This window comes from Heterostelium album (assembly GCF_000004825.1).
Source record: "Heterostelium album PN500 unplaced genomic scaffold PPL_scaffold10, whole genome shotgun sequence".
Lineage (NCBI taxonomy): Eukaryota > Evosea > Eumycetozoa > Acytosteliales > Acytosteliaceae > Heterostelium > Heterostelium album.
In genome coordinates, this window is record NW_008805072.1 from 1,165,071 (window position 1) to 1,190,579 (window position 25,509).

Sequence of the window (25,509 nt, forward strand, 5' to 3'; positions counted from 1 at the left end):
CCTGTCAGTACCACGTTTGATCCAGTTAATTCTTTATAAAATATAATTCTTTATTTATTCTTGACAACTTTTATAATATCAATGTTAATAACGTTTATTATTCCAACATCTATAGATGTAGAATAAAATAAAAAAAAAAAGATTTCTTTACAGGTCAATTTTATTTTTATTTAGATTTATTTAAATTTATGTTTGGTTGTGATTTCATAATCTTTGGATGATCCAATAAATAGTTTACAATATGATATTGTTTGGCTTTTAGTGATGAATCTATCACATATCGGGGTATCATTTGTTGTGGAAGAGTGCAAAAGTTGTCGACATAGTACTTGAGTTGCGGGAGTAGACCGGCAGTACAAAGTGAGTTGATATGTGCATCTTGGTTTATGGTTCTACTTCCCATGATCCATTGAACTGTTATAGAAAGAACAGCGGCCACTTCATCAGAGTGATTGTTGCAATCGGCCAAGAGATCTTTGATTCCTTGTAAGTACTGACCCTTTTGGAGAAGTAGCTCTATTACGCTTATTGCCAATTCTGGATTGTGTAGGAGATGTCGAACGGTCAATGAGACGGCAGTGGCGATTCTATTTGGCTGGATGTGATCGACAAGTAACTTAAAGACTTGGAGCTGGCTACCGTTGTTACCACTCAATACCAACTTTAAAAAGTTATCGTCAATATGAGGTTTGATTAGAGCGATAAATGATTCAATGATAACGAGGTTACCACTGGAAGCGACCGATGGCAAAAGTTGTACAATGTTGTCCTCTGTGATTTGCTCGGCCAAATAATATTGGTTCAGTACTTCGTAGATGGATGCTTTGCATGCATAGTTGACTACCTCTACACTTAGTTCAGCCAAGTATTTATATATGGTATCGTTCTCTAGAAGGAAGAGTACCGCCTCTTTGAAACCAAAGTGTATTGCATTCTGGAATGTTTGGAAGCTAAACAACTCTAGATGATGTCGGTAGAGATGATGAACGATTTCCATTCTCTTGGAGACAAGAGTGGGTTGTTGTAGTTGGCTGGGTTCCAACTCCATTGAAGAGTCAATACATTTGGCACTGACACCTGGAACTCTGTGTTTCTCGAGCATCTCTAAAACGTTGATCCAATTGTACTTTACGGCATCGAGCCATATAACTTCATGCCATCTTTCCGGTATGGACTTGGCACCGCCACCAGCAGCGTCCAGAGACTTCAAGAATAACTGTATCCATGTATTGGTGTGTAAAAAGTAGATATTACCAGTGTAGAGCAGGTCGTCAGTCAGTAGCTCTGGATATTTTTGAATGACAAACGAAGAGCATCTCTCCATATCCCTTGCTATGGTATTCTCCAGTAGTCGTTTGGTCCATTCTTTCTTTCTGATTTGATAGAGAAAGTAAAACAACTCTACATCATCAGTCTTTAACGAGTAGAGTGACGATTCATTGTAGTTGTCTGGAAACCTTGAATAGAGATACCTGGCAGCCTCTAGATGACCAGCTGTAACAATAGCATCGATTGTATTTGGCATACATTCTAGCTGGTGAACATCCACCAGATACTTTATTACTTCAACATAACCGTTGACCGCGGCATTAAAGAGAGCCTGTGGTGATGCTCTGGTGATTAGTTTTTGGTCAAACAGATAGCGGATCGCCTGTAGATCGCCTGCACTACACATGTTATTTAGACACTCGATAGTGCACCCTTCGCTTCTGTTCTCGTTGAAATACTTGATGACTTGGTAGTTGGCAGCGTGATCCATCAGTAGTTTGCCTTCGGCCTGGTTGAACTGCGGTTGCTTTCCATTTTTGGCGAGATACTTGATGTATTCGAGTTGTCCGTATTTCGATGCATTGACCATCGCCACTGAGAAATAGGACTTATGAATGGCAATCTTGTGGGCACGTGCAAAGTCCAACACCAATACAAAGTCCATCGTACAACAGACCTTGTTAATGATACAGCTGCTTGGTGAAGATTGAAGCAAGTGACTTCGTACCAATGTAAGTGCAATAGAGTCATCTATCTTCAACAACAGAGACGGTGTCTTTAGTGTCTTGATCAACTTTAGGTACCTGATTAGCATTGGAAATCCGTTTGGTTTCAGTGTGACAACGGGTAGTTCGTTTGGCTTTAGCAACGATTGACCATACTTTTGCAGTACCATTACCTTTTCAACGGAAACTGATAGATCTTCATCATGATTTTGGCAGATCGATTGTATCCAAACAGTCAATCGGTTCTTAAAGATAAAAGAGATGGTTTGCAGTGGATACATTCTCTTTAGCTTGGTAATCATATTCTCCATAAGGTTGGCACCACCATTTTGCGATGACCAATCGATAGTAAGGTCATCATAAGTTAAATATTTAACATTATCATTATTTATAATTCTATTGATTTCATAGATAGAATTGAATAGTATTGGTCTAATATATCGATTATGTAATAATACTTTAAAAGTAATAATATTATTATTATTATTATTATTATTTATATTTTTATATTGATTATTATTATTGTTGTTGTTGTTGTTGAATAAATTGTTGTTATTATTATTACAATACATATTAAACATATGGTGAATAATAAATAAAACCTTACCTTACATTGCCTTGATCAATAAAAAGTATCGGCAACCAAATCCGAACAAATTCTCATGTTTTTGCAAAAAAAAAAAAAAATCAATTGAAAAGAGGAAAAATCTCTTATTTTTTCTAAAAAAAAATGCCAACCAGCTGATCACTTTTTAGAATCCTAATAATAAGCCGAATGGAATGAGTCTATAGATCTTAAAAGTTGTTATCCTAAGTATCGGTTTGAATTAAATAAAAATAGATTGTTAGTTTTTTATTTTTGATTGAATTTTTTTTTTTTTCAGGAGATAATTTTGATATAGAAAAATAAAACTTTTAAAAATTTAAAATAATTATCTCCTTGTTATTTTGTTTTATTATATATACATAGAGTTGAAATTGAATAAAGATAGTTCGTTACCAAACTTAGATTACCAATGGTTCTGAAAAAAGAATATCTAGATAGATTCTTAGAGCATCTTTCTCCACTCTTAGTTTCTTTTTTACTGTTCTCTCATTGGTGCTTAGCAAACGATTTGGCCAGCACATTTTCTGCTTCAAGATTCTTTTCCAACAATTACACATCTTTTTGTTATTCTTTTTGTAGTCTCCAACTCTATTTACCATCGTTTTATATCTATCGAGGGCATATCTACGGAATTTCTTGCTAAGATTGGATGATTCAATACCATACTTTTGGCAAACCTGTGCTTGTGTGTGAAGAAAGTCTGACATATCCAAAGTAATCTGAGGAGCTCCATCTTCTACTACTACTACCTCGGTAGTCTCCAAGATAGCTGGCTCATAACATATTTCCTCTGGTGTTTTTATTTCTTCAACCAGATATTCGTAATGAATATAGTCTGGATTGTATCCTAAATCCATGTTTATTGTTGGATTGGTATTTATATAATTATTATTAAAGTCATTTATTGATTGCCAATCTTGATTTTGACAGATTTGGATAAATGATTCTTGGCTTTCTTGTAATTGTTCTTGTCGTTGTTGAAATTGTTGTTGTTGAAATTGTTGTTGTTGTTGAAATTGTTCTTGTTGTATTTGAGATAATAGATTATTTTCTTAATTTTTTTTTAATTGGTATAAGTATTTTAAATAAAAATTATATTAGATCCAAATACATACCTATTTGATACCAATTTTGACTTATACAGTTCATTATTTTTTTTATTTATTCTTTGTAAATATAAATATAAATATAAATATAATGAAGAAAAAGAGTATTAATTTAAAATGACAATAAATTAATTTTTTCCTTTCTAAAAATAATAATTTTTACAAACAACAAAAAAATTAATATTTCAAACTCTTCAATACTCTCAATATAATTTAATATTAAATTAAATATTGTTTTAATATGAAAAATAAATTGAACACTGTATAAATCTTAATCCAAATCTATATTGGTGTGTTGTTCTTGTTGTTTTATTTTGAAAGCAGTATGAAAAATGGCAATGGAAATAACACTTGTTTATGATGAGTTTTAAATTATGATTTTTTAAAATTAATTAAATTATTTGTGCCTGAATAACATAAAAATGCTTTTAATTACTATAACAGGTAAATTTATTCCATTTCTTCAAAGAGCCATAAAAATTTACAAAATTTTTTTGCCTCTCTAAAGCTTCAATTCTTTTTTATTGGATTAATGATATTTAGGGGGTTATATAAACATTAAACATACAAACCAAACTTGATTTTTCTATAAATTTCTAAAACAAATACTAATTGATAAAAAAAACAAAACAATTACAAAATTGTTTTTTTTTAATTGTTATTATTATGCTAACTGGAATTTCTTCTCAAATTATATTTTTTTTTTATTATTCACTCCATAAGAGGTGAATAAAAATAAATAAATGAATAATTGGAGAAGAAGATCAAAGAAGAAGAAAAAAAATAAAATGTGAAAAAAAAATTGATGTTTGATGAAAAAATTGGAAAAATAATTGGGTAAAAAGAAAAACAACGTAACGAATATTTTGATGTTTATTATTAGATATTTTATGATTTAATAATAATTTTGAATATTTTGATTCATTTTATCTATAATAGATTTAGTACAACTACCAAAATAAAAATGAATTACAAATTGTTTTTAATGGGACTTTTTTTCTAAAATTAAAATAAGTAATAGAAAAGTGATTTTTATAGCTTTTTTATTAAAATGTTGAAGATTTTTTTTGTTAAAATATAAATATATATTTATTTTTGTTTGATTTGATTATTTAAAAAAACAACAAAAATTACAAATTATTGAATCCAAAATTATTTTTTAAAAAAAAAGGAAATAGAATTTGCCTATTGTTATCTTTTCATTTTCCTCTACTTCTATCTTGTTGTAATCCAATCTTTATATATTTTCTTATTAGTATTGTAGATTTTATTATTTAATACTTTTTGAATTCATTTAAAAATGATACTTTAAATATATAACGAAAAACCTATTTCGAAATCATCGTTGATAAAGAAAACAAAAGTAAATTATTTAAATAAAATATTCTATTCTACTTTGATTACTATTTTATTATCTTTTTACCAATCTAATTTAAATTCTCTTTATATAGGTAATAAGTGATTTTAGATGGTATAAAGTACATTGTATCTTGTACTCCTTTTATTTTGGCAACAAAAAAGTATTCACTTATTATCTATTATTTAATATATAAAATACAACTAGATTTATTATTTAAATATAATGTTTTTCTATTAACTTTTTAGTTTAAAAATAAAACAATCTCTTTGTTGAAGCAAAATAGAATAATACATACTAATTGATATTTTAACAGTATATTTTTATTTTAGGTAGATCATAATATTATTTCTTATTTCTTTGGTCAATTAGAAAAGAGGGAACAAATTGTAGATAACGTTTTCCTTTGTAAACTTTAAATATAGGAAAAAGGATAATCATATTCAGTTTTCTAGTATTTGTCCCGAATTGAATAGTCCTACAGACTGGTTGATCATATTCTAAAGACATTTTTTAATACCCATTCAGTCCAAAGATATTTAATAAACTGTTCAATTAAATCTTTATCCCATTGTATTATCTATATAACTTTTATTCTTTTCCTATTATCTTCCCTCAAATATATTACATTCTTAAAAAAACAAAAAATCAATAATATATAAAATAAAAAGTGAATTATTCTTTATTTATTCCTATTAAAAACAAACAATACTATTAAATTTAAATTACTATTGGACCTGAATAAATAATCAACCAATATCTTTGAAGAGATTCTATAGAAACGTTGAGTCTTTTTTTAAGAGTCTTTTCACTTGTCGTTACCAATCTATATGGCCAAACTATTTTAGAATCTAACATTTTCTTTAGACATTTACATAGCTTTTTGGTTTTCTGTTGGTATTTTCGGTCACTACTGGTATTCTTTATCGTTCTATATCTGCCCCAAGTATATCTAAGGAATCTCTTACTTAGTTTCGAAGAATTTGGTAGATTATATTTTAAGCAGACACTCTGTTGAGTCATAAACAAGTCTGAAATCTGCAAAGTGATTTCATCGGACCTCGTATTCTTTTCTTTTGGAATACTATCCGTAGGAGTATTATTATCGAAAGAGTTTTCATTCACATATTGGTTAGTGTCGATACAAATTGTTTTGTTGATAGGAATTGATAATATTATTGCTTGTTGAGAGATTGTATTTTCATTCCTTGTTGATGATGATGATGATGATGGTTGATTCTCATAAAGATTATTGTTTTCTTGTTGAATTTTAAGATCTTTATTTTCCTTCAGCATTTCAAAATAGCCTTCGTAATCTAAAGACATATAAAAGATTATGAATAAATAGTTAATAATTGTTTTTAATTATATTTTTATATACATACCTATTGAGTTTGGATTATTATTATTTTCATACTCTTGAATCATTTTTATTTAATGATTTCGAATATGAAATAAAAAATAGCTATGTGATTTAATAAAAAAAGAAAGATAAATTTTTAAATAATTAAATTAACATTGTTTTTGAGGATTCATGTTGATGAAAAAATTCACAAAAACAATTTCTTGTGCGCAAAAAACAAAAATATTTATTAGTAAAAAAATTAAAAATAACAACTCTCAATTTAATAGTTGTTTATAATCTATTATATAAATAGAATGTTCAAACATTCCTATCCAAGTGTTGCGTTAACATTAACTATTTAAATAATTGATCTAAAAGTAAAAGTTTATGTTAAAAATTATCTAACAACAAAAAAAATTAATATGAGAATAGAATAATAAATTATATGTTCTTTTATTTAAAAGTGTTTTGAACTTTGGTTGGTTGACATTATGAAGTAATGATATTTTCCAATCTATATTTTGTTACAGAATCACAAAGAGGATAAAGAATTGAAAGTTCACAATGACTTTCAACTATATGGAAATATCCACATGAGACTTTCTCAAAAAAAATTAATTTTTTTAAAAATATTTTTTTATCATAAAATTTGTTATTGTTGAAATAAATCAAAAAAAAACAGGGTAGATTTATTTAAATATTAAAATTTAATAAATTTGTAGAAGGATTCTAAATAAAAGTAATGATTTATTAAATTAATTCTTATTTTACTAATAAAAAATAAAAAATAGATATAATTGTATTTGATCAATTAAAAATCATTCTTTTTATAATGTAAAAGTATCAAATATTGAGTAAATATAGAACAGGTATATATTCTCCAAACCGTAAACTAAATTATCTCTATTATCGATATAATTTAAAATCCTGTTATTGCTTCAATTCTTTACTAATTTCTTTTATCTTTTTTAAACTTTTTATCTAATTTAGCTTTAAAGTCTACCTCAAAATTAATAGATCCAATAATGATTATATTTTCATTCATTTATTAATTAGATCTTTAGTCATCCATTATATCTATATATACCTATCTACAAAATCTTTCCTCGACCCATCACTATAATATTTTACTTTGTCTATATCCTTATGTAGCTAGTATACCTTTGATCTTAGGTTGTAGAATAGAATTCAGCATTAGGATACTTTGTATACTCAAATCCAATCTTTTTAAGAATAGTTTGTCTCTTGAATTGGTTCTATTTTAAGCCAAGAGTACCAGAAAATTCCTTCAACCTTTTTCTGTTTTATGTGTCTTGGATTCACTCGGCGGAGTATCTACTCCTTTATCTAAAGGTAACTATATTAATAATTGATAGGTATCAATTAAAACCTAACTGTTATTCTAATAAACTATAGGTGTATAAGATGTTATCTAAATCAATCCTCTACTGTTTAAGTAAGAATTAATGATCCTAGGAATAATAGTGATAATAATTAAAAGAAAAGTTCTAAATAGTACAGTCTATGGATCCTTGTCAATTCTCTCTCTTACAAATAATCAAAATAAATAATAAGTTGTAGATAAAGAATAAACTTATTTATTCTATAAAAATAAATCGTTTAAAGATTATGTTTATATAAAAGAATATACTATTAATGTAGTAATCATCTCAGTGGGATAAAGGGAGGAAGAATTAAAATACATTATTAAATATGATCTTTTTTATTCTAAAACCTATTTATTTTACTTAACCTAAAGTTACTAATCTTTAAATTTGATATTTTTTAAACATTAAATACCTAGCTATTTTATTATTAATTTCAATTTGATCTATTAAAATATCAATAAACTATTTAAATTCTTTTATCAAATTTCTAAAAAAAAAAACAATACAATTCTTATGGATACATATTATTAAATTATACTAAAATAAATGATTCTTTAATTTTTAATTTTTTTTTCTTTATGTATTAAAAAAAATATAAAGATATAAATAAAAAATATATATCATTTTATACTTTTTTAACAAATTAATCCATGAATAGTAAAAAAATTTGGCCAATAAAAAAAAAAAATAACAAAAGAACATCCAAAAAAAAAATGTTTTTCATCAACTTAAATAAAAAGGATTTTTTTATTATCACCAAATAGAGTATTTAATTAATTATTTCTAAAGAATTATAAAATAAATCTATATTAATTTTTATTAAATTGATAACTTCTCTATTCTTGTTCTTTGTTTGTTTTTTTTTGTCAACAAATCAATTAAAGATATAATTAATAATATTAGTTATTAAAGTGATATTTTCTTTAAAGTTTATATAAAGATTTAAAATGATTATGTTATTTTTTTATTTTCTTTTCACAAATTCGACACAATGATTGATTCTTTTGAAAATTTTTCCTTATTTTTTGTTTTTTTCAATATATCCTCGTAATTTAAATCAAATAAATTAAATAATTAAATAATAAGTATTATAGATCTATTTTACCTAGTGTAGGAATTTGTAATTAAACCTTCATATTCTTTTTTTTCATAAATGGTGAATATTTATAAACTTTTCTATATCTTTTTATAAATAGTAAGAGCATCAACTCTTTACTTTTAATAATAATAGAATAATTCTTATTATTATTATTATTAATGATATTCTTAATAATAATAGTCTCTAAATATATAATTATAAACTCTTTTTGAATAGTAAAATCATCAAATCACTTCAACATTTCTTTTAGATACTCTATTTAGTTATTTTTAAACAATTTAAAAGTAATTCATCGTTAATATTATTGGTAAATAGAAATACAAAATATTTAATTCATTTTGAATACTTTATTAATTAACTATTTAAAATTATAGATCTCAATCTAGAGAAGTTCAGGTTAAACCCTATTAATATTATAGCAAGATGAACTAAACAAATTCATATTACTTGATGCCAATAAAAGAAAGAGAGTCTGTAGCCATTTTGTTAACTTCGTTCATCATTGGTAGCTTGGAAGTAGAACCCCCTGCAAGCTTCATTTGGTTTGAAATCATTGGACTTATTCCAGAGATTGGTGATTTACTCAAGACGTTGGAAACCGGATTATTCTTTAGTGGTGCGGCCATACTTGTAATAGAAGCTATATTTTTGATAGTTAGTTATCCATGTAGGTACAAAATTATATTAATAGCTATTATATTACTTACAAAACAATCCCATTTTATAGTTTTTTTATATAGAGTTTAGAACAGATAATTAAAACTACAGATAATTCTAGAATAACAAAATGTATTGATCTAACTATAGGAACATACAATTTTATATAGTTTAAAACAGATCATTGATTTCTAGGTAGAAAGAAAGACATGATTCTATTACTTCAATCGTTTATTATTTATATTTATTTTTTATTATAAGATATTCCTCTATCTATTCACATCATTTCTTCTTCAACTTCTCTCAAATAAAAAGAGTTCTTTTTTTTAACTTTTAAAGATATTGTTTCTATCAAATGTTTAGAATCAAACTTATTACTTTATTATGTTAAACAAGTTGTAACTGTTGCCTTTAATTTGAAAATGGAAATAAATAAATAAATAAATATTTTTTGTAAAATCCATTCTTCTAAACATCTATTAATTTAAAAATTAAACTATTGATAATCATTTATTCAAATACATTTATAAATATTCATTGTCTTCAAAAATCAAATAATTGTTTTTGTTCATTTTTTTTTTTTTTTTTTTGATTCAATATCGATCAAGATAAATTTAATAGAAAATGGAGGAATTATTTAACTTTGTTTTTTATATACATATTTTATTAATTGATTGTTTTATATATCTCATTTTAATGATTAAATAAACAATGGTTCTGAGTAAAGAACATCCAAATAATGTTTGAGATTATCTTTTTCAACTTTAAGATTCTTTCTGAGGGTATTTTCATTGGTGTTGAGCAACCTATTTGGCCAAAACATCTTTTGATTTAATATTCTCTCCCAACACTTGCACATCTTTTTGTTTTTCCTCTTGTAGTCATCACGACCGTTGACCATAGTTTTATATCTATCCCTTGTATATCGATGAAATTTCTTGCTGAGATTCGATGATTCAATTCCATATTTAAGACATACTTTTTCTTGTGTCAACATGAAATCCGACATTCCCAATTTTATTTGAGGGGATTCTCTTTCTTCATCATTTGATTCTTGTTCTTGTTCTTGCTCCTGTTCTTGCTCTTGTTCTTGCTCCTGACCCGATTCTTCTTGTTGTTCTTGCTCTTGTTCTGTTTGTTGTTCTATTTGTACTGTTTGTTGTTCTGTTTGGTTTACTATTGGTTGTTGATCATAATCGCTTAATGTATTATGTTGTCTATTGTAAATTAAATTTAATGGTTGTATATAGTTTGAATTTAACTCAACGTTGAGATTGGAATTGTAAATTGTATCATTATTTGCAGTTGAGTTACTATTTGAATATTCAAATTGGTTGTATTTAAAATTTTCTTGATTTGGGTATAAAGTGTAAAAATATCCAGGATGGACTAACGATTGCTCATTGTGTATCTGTTGACTGGGAATGACAATATTTTGATAGACGACCTCACCCACCGAATCGTTGCCCTGATCTAAATAGCAACCAATTAAGATTAATAATATTAGAGTAAGTAGAGATAACCTAGTATTTACCTATATAGTTTACTTCAAAGCCGTATTGACTCATCGTATGTACATTGAAATTTTTTAGGAGTTTGAAGAGAAAAAAAAAATTGACAAACAAAAAACAAAAAATTATTATTTCAAAAAAAATTTTATCAAAAAATTAAATTTAATTTTTTGGAGGTGAAAAAACAATAATCCAAGTTTGTATGGCGCAGGTGATTAAAAATATTTTGGTGGATAGTGTGGAAAAAAAAAAATATTAAATTTATTCATATATTAGACACATTCTTATCACTATTGGAATAATTTTTTTTTTTTTTTTTTTATCTTCATGGACCTATCTTTAGCATAGGTTGTTTTGAAATGAAAAATATTCACCAAAGTATTTTTAATCACCTGCGCCATTGTTGATTGTTTAACTTGAGAATTAATATATATATATCTCTAAATTTATTGTAATTTGGAAAATATAATAATTTCCTCAATTTTACCAAATCATCTTATAAATAAAATCTATATCTAATGTCAATTCAAAATTTTGAATCCAAAACTTAATCCTTTGAAGTATTCCTAGTCAAAAACCTATTTGATCCAAAATAGAGTGTAGTTAAAGTTTTAAATCTAAACATTGAATAAATGATAAAAGAAAAGTTGATGTTAGTAACATGAGTTTCGAAAATATTAATGATTTCTTTTGGAATAAATAGTTTAATATATAAAACTATCGAATAATCTGATTTGCTCTAGTCTAATCATTAGAAAAATAAACATAAAATATTAAACTGCTGTTGTTGAGAAAATATATATGATTGCAATATTATTTTTGTTACTATTTGATTATTGATTATTATAATGTTTTTTGTTGAAAGAGTGAAGAGAATGGGATAGATTAAGTGAAGGAGATACAGAGCTACAAACCAATACCTACGAATATGAATAGAGTATTGAAAGTGTATATATTTAAACAGCTAGGATAGAATAACATTGATAGTTAAATAGTTGTCATTCTATTATAGTTATTATATCTATTTAAGTAGCCTATTTGAGGATCATAAATCATCAATACAGGTTGGCATTTCAAAGATCTTTTTATATTCTTTAAGAAAATAAAGGCTTCTAACTGCTTTTAAAATTGAAAGGAATGGAAAGTTAATCAATTGTTTTAACTATGATATTCAAAACTTTATAAATTCTTTACAAACTCTTTACAAATTCTTTACAAACCCTTTACAAATTCTAAAGAATTAAAATGATTTTCAATCTGTCGAATATTATGATTCAAATTAAATCATTCCTATTGGAAAGTGTTTCAACTAAAGTAGAGTAAATAATATAATTTAAAATAGAATATAAAATAATAATTCTTTTTTTTTTGTGAATACTATTCTCTAATTTAATATTCAAAAAATAACAAAATCAAAAAAAACAAAGAATTTTTATTTTTTTCAAAGTAACAATACCTAATTTATAAATCAACTATTGAATAAACCTTTAAAGCAATAATTATATACGATTTATTTTTAATGATCCTCTCTGCAGACTTTTATTATTGATAAATATTATATATATATATATATCATTAAGGATATTTAGATCAAAAAATCAAATACATGATATTTTTATCAAATAAATTAGATTCTGGGTACACATTAGAGTTTTAGATTCAAATATTAGTTAAAATATTAATAAAAGTTAAAAAATAAACTTTTAAAGTTAAATAAAAATAAATGTTTATTTCAAAAAAGAAACAACAATCTTCATCCTATCATGTCCATGATAATTTATTAAATTATTGAATCCTCTTTGAGGATTTAAGTAATAAAAGAGTTGAATAGGTTTATTTTTTTTTAATCTTAAATAGTCTTTATTAGATTCCTTTTATAAAGCGAGTAGGAATATTCATGATTATCTTATTTATTGATATAAGTTTATGTTTTTTGATTGTATAGTTGTGAGTATCAAAAATACTATTATTTTCTTATCTAGTAACTTCTCTTCTCAAAGAAAGAATTTGTCTATAATATTAATTAAAACTACACCTTCACCTTTTATTCAGAGACTCTGAAATAGAAAATATATTGCTTTATTTGTTATATTATCAATATAACATATTATATTTAACAATATTTACAAATTTTTATCATTTATTTACTTTCAAAACTAGTTAAAACATATCTTAAAGAGTTTTGAAAGTAGCTATATTGATAGATAATATTAACACATGTATTAGGATGGTCATCCTGGAAGTAGTATTTGATAAATATATCCATAAACAATACTAAAATGACATTACAATCTCTTTAGCCGAGAATAATACTCTACATATATATGAAGATATATAAATAGTTTTAGTTCTCCAAGTAGTAATGTAAAAGTTGGTGATGAAAATTATTATTTAAATAATACATACACATATTGCGAAATTTTAATTACCACATGTCTGATTTAATTTATTATAATCATTTCATCTATTTATTGTGTTCTATACTTTTTAAAATAATACTATAGTCCCCAACAAAACATATTTCTTTATTCATTGTATTGGGACCAATAACATAAAAAAATTTAAAAAAAAATGTTGCAAAAATACAAATTTTTTTATATAAATATTTTATTTAATTGTTCTCTTGTGAAAGTGATAGACACCAAATTATTAATTGTTTCTAAAAATATTGATCTGTCAATTAACTTTTTATTTAATTCTCCTGGTTAATTTAAATTTGATATTTATCCTAAAGTTTATCCTACAAAATCCTAAAATGATATAAATAATAAAGTATGAATTAGAACAATTGATATAAAATCTAAAAGTCAATGATCAAGAATTATAAAATATTATATTGTTTTCCTATAAAAAAAAAACAAAGTATTTGAAACGAAAAACACTACCTAAAGTTATCTATCAACCTAGAGTTCTTTGGTAATTTTATGTTGAGACCTATCAATAGAAATATGTTATGAGAACTACGTGAGATTAGTTCATATGGTGAATAAATATGGCTTGCTATTGATTATTTTGATTAATGATTCTCGCCTAAAAGTGTCAAAATTATTTATAATTATGAATCGATTGTGATTGATTAATTATTAAAAAAAATGTTGAGCTATATATATATGTTGTTGATAGTCTGAATTAATAAAGTATTCTAAATCCTTTTTTTATTTAGAGAAAAACCTAAAATTTGTTTATAGAAAGAAAAAAACATTAAAAAGTGATTAAATATAGCTAATACCCTTTTAGTCTTTTTTTTTAAACTCTTAAGGTTGGTTGATACTCTAACCGACCTAAACATGGTTATCATATTTTAACATTGATTAGATATGAATTGAGTTGTTATTAAGAGTTGAGGATTCTAACCAAATTCAAAGTAGTAACTCAATGAAAAGCTGTGGTATTTCGAGTGAATAAAGCTATGTTTAATAACTATTTTTCCAAATCTATTAAAGATACATTATTTATATTAGAAACTCTTTAATATGAAATAATAATTATAATATCAACCAAAGTTTAGTTGGTGAATAAATACCTCTACAAATTCTTTGATTTTTAACTATTGAGAACCTTTATGTAAAAGTCTGCCTATTTAGGATATTTAGATTATTTGTTTACAAAATCATTTTAAAGTTGATGTTTTTGATTCCAGAAAGGTCAATGTTGCTATTATTAATGATCAAAATACTCTTTGATCATTATAAATCGGAAATATTTATATTAATATTGTTTAAAATAATTTAGCTAATTTTTTTTACAAGATATTTAACCAACTAATATTATTTGCAATCCTAGAGTATCAATCAATAAACAAGAGTAGTACTTTAAAATAATAGTATTAAAATATAAATAAAAAATTAAAAAAAAATAAAAAGATTTGTAAATAATTGGACAAAAAAAATATTACTTTTGAAATCTTTTGTTTTTTTGAAATACTTTTTCAATTATTTATTTTTATTTTTTTAAATTCTATTTTGAGAGAGGATTAATTATATATAACAAAAAGATTAAACTTTTTGAGAATAGAACAATAATAAGAGATCAAATAAATTTAACTGATGTTCAATCTTTTCTTTAAATGAAAATTGTTTTTATTATTTTATTTCTACTAAAGAGAAAAAAAGAACCTTCTGGGTTCCTACGTCCTAATATCAATAAGGATATCTATAGATTCTAGAATTGAGTGAAACACTGATTTCCTGCAGTTATTTATTATCATTTAAATCTATTTCTCTTTAAAATAACCAACAATTCCGACAATTTCTTTACTGATCACTATAATTTCTTAACTAAATATTATTTAAACATTCTTATCTTTACCTAAAAATATTTCTATTTGTTTAGTGTTCTCTTTACTGTTTATGAATTGCAGGTTCTATATTTCTTTGCTTTAAATACTAGAGAAATGACATAAAGTTTATATTAAATTGGTTGATCAACACTTTATATTCTAACCTCTAATAATAAAATTGTAGTATTTGTAATAGATTATTCTGATTGTCTGTATTTCCTACAATGAATTTCTTTAAAATTGATTAATTAATAAGAACTTATTATAATGAACTAAACAATCAGTAGAAGATACTTACTGTAGGTTCGGAACTATCATTTCCTAATTTAAAGAAAAGATATCTATTTACAATACTTTATACATCTTGTACGCTATTTTCTTATTGATGTTGAAAGTTTCTCTCTTTTTTTAAAAAAAAAACATAATGAGAAAAGTGTTTGAGGCTATAAAATATATACCATTAGTATACTCTTATTTATAAAATTAATAAAAAATATACGAACTATTCCTTTCATATACAACTATTCCAAACTATATTGCTAATGAATATGTTTGCATTATGGATTGAAAAAAAAAGAATCCTTTGAGCTATCTATCTATTAAAACCATAAATAGAAGAGGAAAAGGCAAATCTTTGGTTTTATAGGCTTATAGAGAGATGTGATAGGATCATTTGATTGGAAAATTTTAGGATTTGATAATTGTTTTCTATAATCTAATAATACTACGTCAAAAAATAAAAATATATTAATAAATAGTAATAAATATTTTCTAATAATATTATATATATAATTATAATCTATTTTTTTATAAATAAATAAATTCTTTGTGATGTTACTTTTGATAAAAAGCTTCATAAAAAAAAAAAGAAAATAACACAGATTTTTTTATTTATTTTTTTTCATTTGAAAGATTAATTTTGTTGAATTATTTATTTTAAAATAAAGATTTTTTTATACTCTCTTAATAATTATTTTTAAAATCCATTCTATGATATAATATGGTTAGTTCCCTCCAATAAATTAAGTGATATTACTATATTGTTGAATAAAAATATTCGCAATTAAAAAACAAAAAATATTACTTTTGAAATTCTTTTTTTTTTTTTCAACATTTATTTTTTTTTGGATAAAAATTTATCCAATAAAAATTATTACTATTATTATTTTAAACTATGGTATACTTATTGGTATTAATGGTATATGAATAAAGTCTATACTTAGTTTTTATAGAATATTTGAAAGTTGAGGATATTATCCCTCTATTTCTATTTTTGAATAAAAATCTTTAATATTCATTAATGTTGACCTGTTCTATATTTCTTAAAAGTTCTCCTTTTACCTATTTGCAATTGATACTTTTAAAAGTGATAACAGTGTTGGTGAATAAAAAGTTATTGGATTCTCCATCTCATACTTACTTTTTTAGATTGATAATATATTCTAGATTTCTTTAATATAACTAAAGCTCACTATATGTAACTTTCTTTTGTCCTAATAAAAGTAGAATGTGTTCACCTGATTGTGTATCAATGATAACATTAAAACCGAAAAATATGAACAAGTGGCCATTACAATTTGGATTTTAAGTTGCTGTAATACCCTAAATTGATAAGCTGTAGTAAATCTCGTAAAATATCGTTGGAGCTGTAGATACTGTATCAAACTATCTAAAATAGAAATATACTTTTTAATGTCATTCCTATTCAATTCCTACACTCTTTAGGGGGATATATAGAGATAAGACCTATTAGTACACATATTTAGTATTTGATCAATTATAACATACCGCTGTCCGATTATGGCTAAGTGAATTGTGTAAAAGTATGTGTCTTGGTCATTAATATGATATCTAAAACTATTACTATTTTTATTTGATATTAATATCCTTTTATGTTTCTATCTTAATTATAATTATATTGATATTATTACCTTTGAAATATATTGATCCTAAGAGACTAATAAAATAAACTCAAATTACGTGTCTAGTACTGATAGGCAGATGCTAAGATGACCTAGGTTTAATATCTGATATTATTCATATTTAATAATATTTTGAAAAGAGTAGGAACATTAAGGTGTTTAACTGAATTTAATTATTATTAATTGGTTTTGAGAAAAAGTAATGACAGCTGTTAATATTGTTTAGGTTCTTTAATTTATTTTAATAAAACAAACCATTCTTACAATTAAAATTAAATAAATAGTTGAGGAAAGGTAATTCACTGGTTGATAAGCTTATAGAGTGATGTGATAGGATAGGCCATCTTGTATCAATTCATTGGAAAATTATATGATTTGATAATTGTTTTCTATAATCTATCAATTATATGTCAATAATTAATAAAAATAATAAAGATAATAATAAATATTTTCTAATATTATAAATTATTTTTTAAATTCTTTGTGATGTTATCAATGTAGTTATGGAATTCGCACATTTTGATTGAAAAAAAAAAGAAAATAACAGTTTTTTTAATTTTTTTCACCTGAAAGATGAATTATTTTAAAACAAATATTAAATAAATCTTTGATAAACTCTGTAAAAGAATTGTTTTAAAATCCACTAAATCATAAATATTATATTTGTAGACTCCTATAAATGAAAAGAGATATTCAATGATTTCAAAATAAATTATTACAATATTAAAATAAAACATTCCTGCAATACAAAACAAAAAAAAATACTTTTAAATTCTTTAATATTTATTCTTTTTGGAGAATTTGACCAATAAAAATTATTATTATTATAATAATAGATTATACTATGGATGTTTGAGATCTACTTTTTTTATATTATTGGTCTTGATTAATTGGACAGATTTAAAATTGGTACACTTCTATTACTATATTTGAGTCAGGACTCTATCGAAAGTTGTATCAAATATTGAGATTGTTTAACCTAGTAACCTGTTCAAAAAAATGAATTTCGCTTTTTACCTATTTAAATGATACTTTAATAAAGTGATATCACTCGTTAATAAAAAGCTACTAAATTGCTCAATATCTGAAATATTCTTTTATCCTAATAATTGTGAAAGTGTTACCTTCTATATTACCTTCTCTCTCCATCTTTTCTCCGCGGTTGGCTTTCACTGATGATTATTTGAGTAATTCGGTAAATAGGTCGTCTTTCCATACTAACTTGGTTCTTACCTTCCTACCATGGTATTGTTATTGCCAGTCTTCATGCAGACCTCCTGGTTGGCGATAGTGGTGCTTTGGGTATCTTCACTTATCACTTGCTTTTGAATAAGATATTGTTCATGATTTATTGATGGTAAATATCTTAGCTTGCCTTAACTGTTTCCAGTAACTACCTCGTGGATGTATATGTCCTCATAGTTACCTGTTATACACTATTCTATATCAATGATAGCTTTAAAACCGAAAAATATGAACTAGTGATAGTCATATAATGTTGGATTTTAAGTTACTTTCAATACACTAATTATCTGATGTTCTGTAGCAATCTATTTGAGATAAGATCTATTAGTTGACATATTTAATAATTTGATCAATTTCAACTAACCATACTGATGATGACCAAGTGAATGAGTTGGTGTAAATATTTTATTCTTTCTATAGTGGAACCTAACTGATATCTTGGTATCATTATTATTGATACTCTCTATAATAATATTGCAGATATTAAATTATTTATGAACAATTTCTGTATCTAAAACTATTTGATATTAATATCTATTTAAGTTTCTAGCTTTTAATATTATTGATATTCCTACTACCTTTTTGTATTTAAATGCATTGAGTCTCTTTCTGATATTCAATTTGTAAATCTTAATCCTTGTAAAATTATGGTGTTTAGTTGAATTTATTTAATGCTAATTGGTTTTGAGAGAAAAGTCTATACTTTTCTCTTTATATTGATTATTTCTGTAATAAAAATAATAGAATTGAAATTATTCAACAACATCCTCTAGTTGACTAAATGACCGTTTCAATGATCCAGTAGTAACAAGGAGATTGATATAGTCATGTGTGATTGGATTATTTGTATTAAATAAAAATTTGGAAAACCAAAAGATTCTTTTTGATCATATATCTAATAGTTACTAAAAATATATTTAATAGAATATAGTCAATTTAGTTGAATTATAATTAAAAACAATAGTAAAGTATAAAAAAAAAAAAAAAAATTATTGACTATCATTGATTTTTAAAATAATGAAGAAAATTAGTGTAATTGATTGTGAAAAAACCATTTTTTTTTGTTTTTTTTGTAAATCTACACTAAATAATTAGATTTTCATTGATGTTGTTTTAATTAAACAATATTAGAGGATTAATTAAAGGTTCATTCAAAATAAAGATCCAATTTCAATTTAATTAATTTTATATTTATCATTGGTCTAATAGATAAATATTTAATAAATTATTTGGATCATTTTAATAAAAAAATATTTATAAACAAAATTTTTTTAAAACTGGTAAATTAAGTATCAAAAACCAAAGATTTTTTAATATTTTAAATTAAAATAAGAGTAATAATACGAAAAATAACAAAAAATTTTAATTTCAAATACTTTGCATAAAATAAATATTTTGAAAGTATTTTTTTTTTTGATTTTTGGCAAAAATTTTGTCCAATAAAAACTAGTACTTTACTTTAATTTCATGCAAAATAGATTGTTTTGGAAATATACATTCTTTTTAATCTTATTTAGTACTATTGATTTAAATTTCTATTTGTATAGTTCTTTCTTTTAATTTAAAATTATTACTAAATAAGTATGTGTGTAATAGTTAATACTAAAAAAGTAGTCCTGTCAATTATTAGTTGTCTGTTAATAAAATTCTTTTAAAAAAAAAGTTACTTTAAAAAGATTTATTAAAATTATTTATATACATGTTATTGGATCTTTGTTAATACTCTAGTTTTTAATAAAAATAACTGATATAGTAGATACTACTATTGTATGAATGATTACTTAGGATTGTCGTAATTGCTATTATATTGGAATCAAATCTAGGAAATTTAAAGAAATTGAATATTAGGATCGATAAATATACCAATAGGGTGACCTTTGAATTCAAATCCAGTACAAATTCCGTTCAAGATTCTCTATTTATTTTATGATAAGAGGGAAACCATGCTATTATTTAATATCTATACCAACTACACTTAAAATTTACCATACCACTTTTCACTAAAACTATCAATTTTTATTCAAATATTATTGACTATATCATTTTTGATATTGACAAAATAGAAGAGATAATAAAGAAAAGTATTGGGTGGTCTGATTCTTATCAAAAAAATTTTTTAAATAAAAAAATAATAATTTTGTTTTTTTTTGTTTTTTTGAAGAATCATCACGGAACAAGATGTATGTCACAATGAGAGAGAATCATTGTTCTTAAGAAAAAGGACAATACACTTTATAAATAATAAATATAATACAAAAAAAAAATATACAAAAAAAAATACAAGTTTATTTAGAGTTTTGTTATTTCTTTTCTCGAAATCTGGTAGGTTCTTTACTAAATTGTATAAAATATATCCATGCTTATTAAGAAAGAAAATCTAGTGAATTGCAGAAATCTAGTATTAATAAATACAGGATTATTTATTTTTTTAGAAAGAAAGTGTTATTGGTCCTTCAAGATTGTTTTAGGGGTTTCATCTCTCTACTTTGTTAACCTTAGATCTTGGTTGTGTATAATTATTCTTGTTCTCTTTTACAAAATAGTTTACAGGTTAACTATTAAAATTATTTACTAAACTACACCTACTAAACAATTTCATTGTATTATAGATTATAATTTATAGGATTGGAATAGTTTAAAAAATTCAATAGATTACTCAATACCTTAATGGATTATCGTAGTTGTGATACTCTAGTTCTAAAATCAACAACACATCACTCATAACTCCATCACTAGTGTTCTTTAACAAGAAATTTAATTTATTTAAATTTGTGGTTTTTTAGAGAGTATTTTATTATTGTTTATTCTCAAACATTTCTATCCTATTTAAAACCAGCCATAGATAACAATGAACTAGTAGATTTATTAACCATATTCATAAAAGGATTATTTGCAAAGACACCTTCACCTTTGACCATCTCTTGTGAAACCATTTGATTCATTCCTTGTGTTTGACCACCACTTAATACATTATTATTATTGTTTACTGTTGAAGATGGTTGACCCATACTAGTTAAGTTTGCTATAACATTAGAAATAATAATAAGTTAATTAATATTTAATTATAAAAGATGTTATTAAGAAATACTTACAAAATAATGCCATTTTATTATTACTATTATGATTTAGAAAATAGAAAGATTATAGAAGTAGAATAACAATACAGATATATCTTTTAATATTAGAAATAGTTAATTGATTATGAATGAATCATGGCCACTTGTTCAATATTTATAGATCACACTCTATCAACACATCAATCGATTACAATATAATCAATTATCAATAATCAATAATTTGGTTAAAGTGTCATCTTATCACTTTATTTCATAAATCATTACTTAAAATAGATGAACAATAGTAGATAGAATCTACTTATTATAATGACCTATTGTTAAATTAGTTAATATTACCCAATATAAAAGGTTCAAATATTTAAAAAAAGATAATAAAGATTTAATTTAATCAACAAGATTAACATCAATATGTAGATATACACTTTATTTACTTCTTTGTTGAGGTTGTTTATTTATTTATTTTTTTATGTAAGGTTGAAGGTGATCAATATCAATTCTATATTTATCTCTAAAAATTATTGATATTATTTGTTGCTATAATTCTACTTCTATAGATCTATTGTTTGTAATTTAATGCTTAAATTTAAATTATTAGTCATTGTTCTTTAGAGACCACTTCAAATTTTTGTTTGATTCACTACATAGCGATTTGTATTGTGATCCGTAGTTCTATGAACTTTGCTGACAATCCTCCAATTAAGTGTTTAATGATAGAGTATCATCCTCTAAATCTAACCAAAATATCTACTCTAAGACTTCAACATTCTCTATTTGAATAATATCAAATTCTTATTTAATCTGAACGGGGGTACCTAGATTCATTTACATATAGGGATGAATGATGTTAATTTGATATCCTTAAATATTGTAATAAATTACTCCTACTTGATAATATATGAATCTCTGCTACAATATTTGAAGTGCTCTACTATAAACAGACAGGTTTTGTTTGTTATTGTTGATGAATTCACAGCTTTGGATTGAATAATTATTCTTTACTAAAAAGATTATAGATATTGTATGCAATTCAATAGCACATTTGTATAAGAAAATGTTAATATATAATTGATTAATTCTACACTTTTTTATTTTTTTGTTCCCTACGAACCTATTCTAATAATATAGTATTGTGGTAACAATTTCAAATCTCTACAACTGTTTTTTTTTTTTTTAATATTTATTTTCTTTACATTTTGGTAATGAAATAAGAGATTCCTTTAAATAAATAAATAAATAAATAATTTTTTAATATTAGTATTTTTTTTGTTTAAATAAAAAATGATTATCACATTTTTTGTCAAGACACCAAACACCATCCAAATTTTTTATTTTTGTTGTTGGCGAGTTTGTATTTTTATTTTTATTTTTACTCATTCCTCATCAAAATTAATTAAAAATTTATGCATTCCTTTAACAAATGTTTTATATTTACCTTCATAAAAATGATTTCTTTCTCTTTTGATAATTCAAAATTAAGTTTTTTTCATGTCAAAATATAAATAATTATAAATAATTATTCTAGTTGCCACAACACAATTATCTTTACAATCACTTAATAAGATCGTTTAGATCATATGGTTTGTTAGAAACTGCATTATGTTGTGGTAGTAAAGACATATAGTGGTATTATATTAAATGATGTTATAATAAATATTAAGTTATCTTTTGTTCAGATGATTATAAAAATATATCCTGTTTATTGAGTTTATTGAGCTTTAAATACTTGTTGTTGAGTAGTAATCAGTTAGCAGTAATCGGTTGGTTGGAACTACGGGTTCCGATACCTTGGAAATACGATTCCAACAGGTTGAAGTTTTATTTCAATAATAAATTGAATAGCTATGTTCTAATTTTAATTCTATTCTGTTTATTTATAAAAAACTAAAGTGTAACAAAAAACTATCAAAAAAGATTAAAACTCTGAGATCGAACAATATCACTTATATCTATATCTAATATCTTCTTTGTTTATATATGATACCAATAAAACCTAGACAAGTTTTCACTGTGATTTATTTATTGTTTATTTTTATTGGACTTATTATTATTAAGATAAAAGTTGAAGGTGACCAACATCAATTCGATATTTAAATTTGAAATAAATTGATATTGTTTGTTTTTATCCTATTTCTATAGATCTATTGTTTGTAATTTAATAGTTTAAATTGAAATTATTAGTGATTGTTGATTGTAGAACACTTCAAATTTCTGTTTGGTTAATACCTACTTTTAAAAGTGTTGATCAGTCAAAGATTGGTGTACTTTGAAAGTCGATTTATTAAATTTGAGAATCTGATGATAGATGACCATGTTTTACAAATCAATAGAATAACATCTCTAATAATCCATCAATATTCTACTTAAGTGCATGAAGTAGAATAATGCACTAACACTAATTGAATCTAAAATTACTATCTATATTGGTTATATATATCTAAAAGATAGGAAAATGAAAGTTAGTTAACAGAGAGTTAAGTTACTATCTTAAATATTGTAATTAATAAATCATACTGATATCTCTCAAAACCGAAGATAATGTGTTGAGCTACCAAAGTACAGAGTATGACTTTAAAGATTAACTTTATTGAAAAGTACGGCACCACTCTATTTTATTGATATCATAAATCAACTAATTGCAAATACTATCCAAAGGAAAAAGAATAAAAAGTTAATAAACATTATTAAGGTTAATTCTTTAAAATATTTAAAACGAACCTGTCGATATTTTATATCATGATACTATGATTCCATTTTTCAATATCCATTTTTAAGTTATAGCTATATTTAATGATTAAATTTAAAGAGAGAGTAATTAAATAAATTAAATTGGCGATAATGATAGATAACCATCTTTTAAATTCAACAAACAAAAATTTATCACATTCTTTACATTTTAATATTGTGATACTAAAAAAATACAAAATTTAAAATTTTTTTCAATATTTGGTAAATTTTTCTGCAAAAAAAACAAAAAAAATGAGATGTTGGAACAAATATTTCATTTTGTTGTCTGTGATTGGTTAATTTAAATGTTTAAAATAGTATCCAAAAAATTTATTTAATAATATTTAAAGTGAATAACAGAACATTAATTTAATTAAAAATAGCTTTTGTTTGAGTTGGACACTTTACATAAGCCAATATCCTATTAAATCTTTGAATAATTCCTTGTTTGTTATAGCCGACTATCATTCACTAAAATATTTATAGTAATTTTGTAATAATAATATTTTTTTATTTAGTCTATCACATAACCGAGTATTATTATTTCTTGTTGATATTTCGAATTTTAAATGTTACTAAATAATGTTTAAATGATGATTAAAGTGAATTATTTAGTCAATTTTGTTATCTTCATTGTTTTGTTTATTAGAACTAATATTTTATTATAAATATAACAATAACATAGACTAGTCTTCATAACTAAATTGTGATATATAGTTGATGATTTTATTTAATTATAATATATATAATTATATCAATATTTATTGGATACAAGTCCTATTGTGATATTATATTATTTTACTACAATAAAAGTTGGATGATCGAGGTTGATCAATATCAAATGTGCATAATATTAAAACTGATGCTATATTTCTATTTCTATAGATCTATTGTTTGTAATTTAATAGTTTAAATTAATTAGTTATTGTTCATTGGAATACACTTCAAATTTCTGTTGGTTGACACATACTTTTACAGGTTTTGAGCTGTAGATTATCTAATAATTTTGAACTCAAACTGTTTGTTGGTGTTGTAGATTTATTAAAGCTGAGTATTTGATGATAGACGACATTGTTTAAATCGAGCCAATAAAAAGTGATCTCTAAAAATACTTGATCATTCTCCTACTTTATATATTCAAACTATAATAATATCTATAATTGTTGTCTATAAAAAAATAAATCTATAACCAAGTAAT

The 25,509-nt window shown here is 24.0% G+C and overlaps 8 protein-coding genes across 8 annotated transcripts; 3 read left to right on the forward strand and 5 right to left on the reverse strand.

Moving 5' to 3' along the window:
- Positions 1-166: 166 nt before the first annotated feature.
- PPL_12482 (uncharacterized protein) lies at positions 167-3,750 on the reverse strand (the record flags this gene model as incomplete). Its single annotated transcript, XM_020583213.1, has 5 exons — positions 167-1,667; positions 1,728-1,945; positions 2,168-2,451; positions 3,155-3,652; positions 3,717-3,750. The coding sequence occupies 5 exons, from the start codon at positions 3,748-3,750 to the stop codon at positions 167-169; spliced, it is 2,535 nt and encodes an 844-aa protein (XP_020429400.1).
- Positions 3,751-4,039: 289 nt separating this feature from the next.
- On the forward strand, positions 4,040-5,483 carry PPL_12483 (uncharacterized protein; the record flags this gene model as incomplete). The annotated part of the gene is made up of 3 exons (XM_020583214.1): positions 4,040-4,060; positions 4,879-4,932; positions 5,397-5,483. The coding sequence occupies 3 exons, from the start codon at positions 4,040-4,042 to the stop codon at positions 5,481-5,483; spliced, it is 162 nt and encodes a 53-aa protein (XP_020429401.1).
- Positions 5,484-5,784: 301 nt separating this feature from the next.
- Positions 5,785-6,492, reverse strand: PPL_12484 (uncharacterized protein; the record flags this gene model as incomplete). The annotated part of the gene is made up of 2 exons (XM_020583215.1): positions 5,785-6,380; positions 6,450-6,492. 2 exons carry the CDS (start codon positions 6,490-6,492, stop codon positions 5,785-5,787), a joined length of 639 nt encoding a protein of 212 aa, XP_020429402.1.
- Positions 6,493-7,171: 679 nt separating this feature from the next.
- Positions 7,172-9,616, reverse strand: PPL_12485 (uncharacterized protein; the record flags this gene model as incomplete). The annotated part of the gene is made up of 5 exons (XM_020583216.1): positions 7,172-7,179; positions 7,703-7,766; positions 9,130-9,151; positions 9,344-9,536; positions 9,604-9,616. The coding sequence occupies 5 exons, from the start codon at positions 9,614-9,616 to the stop codon at positions 7,172-7,174; spliced, it is 300 nt and encodes a 99-aa protein (XP_020429403.1).
- A 319-nt stretch (positions 9,617-9,935) lies between these two features.
- Positions 9,936-11,465, reverse strand: PPL_12486 (uncharacterized protein; the record flags this gene model as incomplete). Its single annotated transcript, XM_020583217.1, has 3 exons — positions 9,936-10,029; positions 10,264-11,021; positions 11,457-11,465. 3 exons carry the CDS (start codon positions 11,463-11,465, stop codon positions 9,936-9,938), a joined length of 861 nt encoding a protein of 286 aa, XP_020429404.1.
- An 844-nt stretch (positions 11,466-12,309) lies between these two features.
- On the forward strand, positions 12,310-12,738 carry PPL_12487 (uncharacterized protein; the record flags this gene model as incomplete). The annotated part of the gene is made up of 2 exons (XM_020583218.1): positions 12,310-12,383; positions 12,696-12,738. 2 exons carry the CDS (start codon positions 12,310-12,312, stop codon positions 12,736-12,738), a joined length of 117 nt encoding a protein of 38 aa, XP_020429405.1.
- Positions 12,739-12,913: 175 nt separating this feature from the next.
- PPL_12488 (uncharacterized protein) lies at positions 12,914-21,615 on the reverse strand (the record flags this gene model as incomplete). Its single annotated transcript, XM_020583219.1, has 15 exons — positions 12,914-12,969; positions 13,213-13,256; positions 13,968-14,064; positions 14,588-14,622; positions 15,322-15,341; positions 15,642-15,664; positions 17,275-17,300; positions 18,499-18,587; positions 18,663-18,701; positions 18,780-18,815; positions 20,007-20,029; positions 20,210-20,234; positions 20,792-20,844; positions 21,344-21,532; positions 21,603-21,615. 15 exons carry the CDS (start codon positions 21,613-21,615, stop codon positions 12,914-12,916), a joined length of 768 nt encoding a protein of 255 aa, XP_020429406.1.
- Positions 21,616-24,563: 2,948 nt separating this feature from the next.
- On the forward strand, positions 24,564-24,890 carry PPL_12489 (uncharacterized protein; the record flags this gene model as incomplete). Its single annotated transcript, XM_020583220.1, has 3 exons — positions 24,564-24,595; positions 24,695-24,796; positions 24,830-24,890. 3 exons carry the CDS (start codon positions 24,564-24,566, stop codon positions 24,888-24,890), a joined length of 195 nt encoding a protein of 64 aa, XP_020429407.1.
- Between the last annotated feature and the right edge of the window lie 619 nt (positions 24,891-25,509).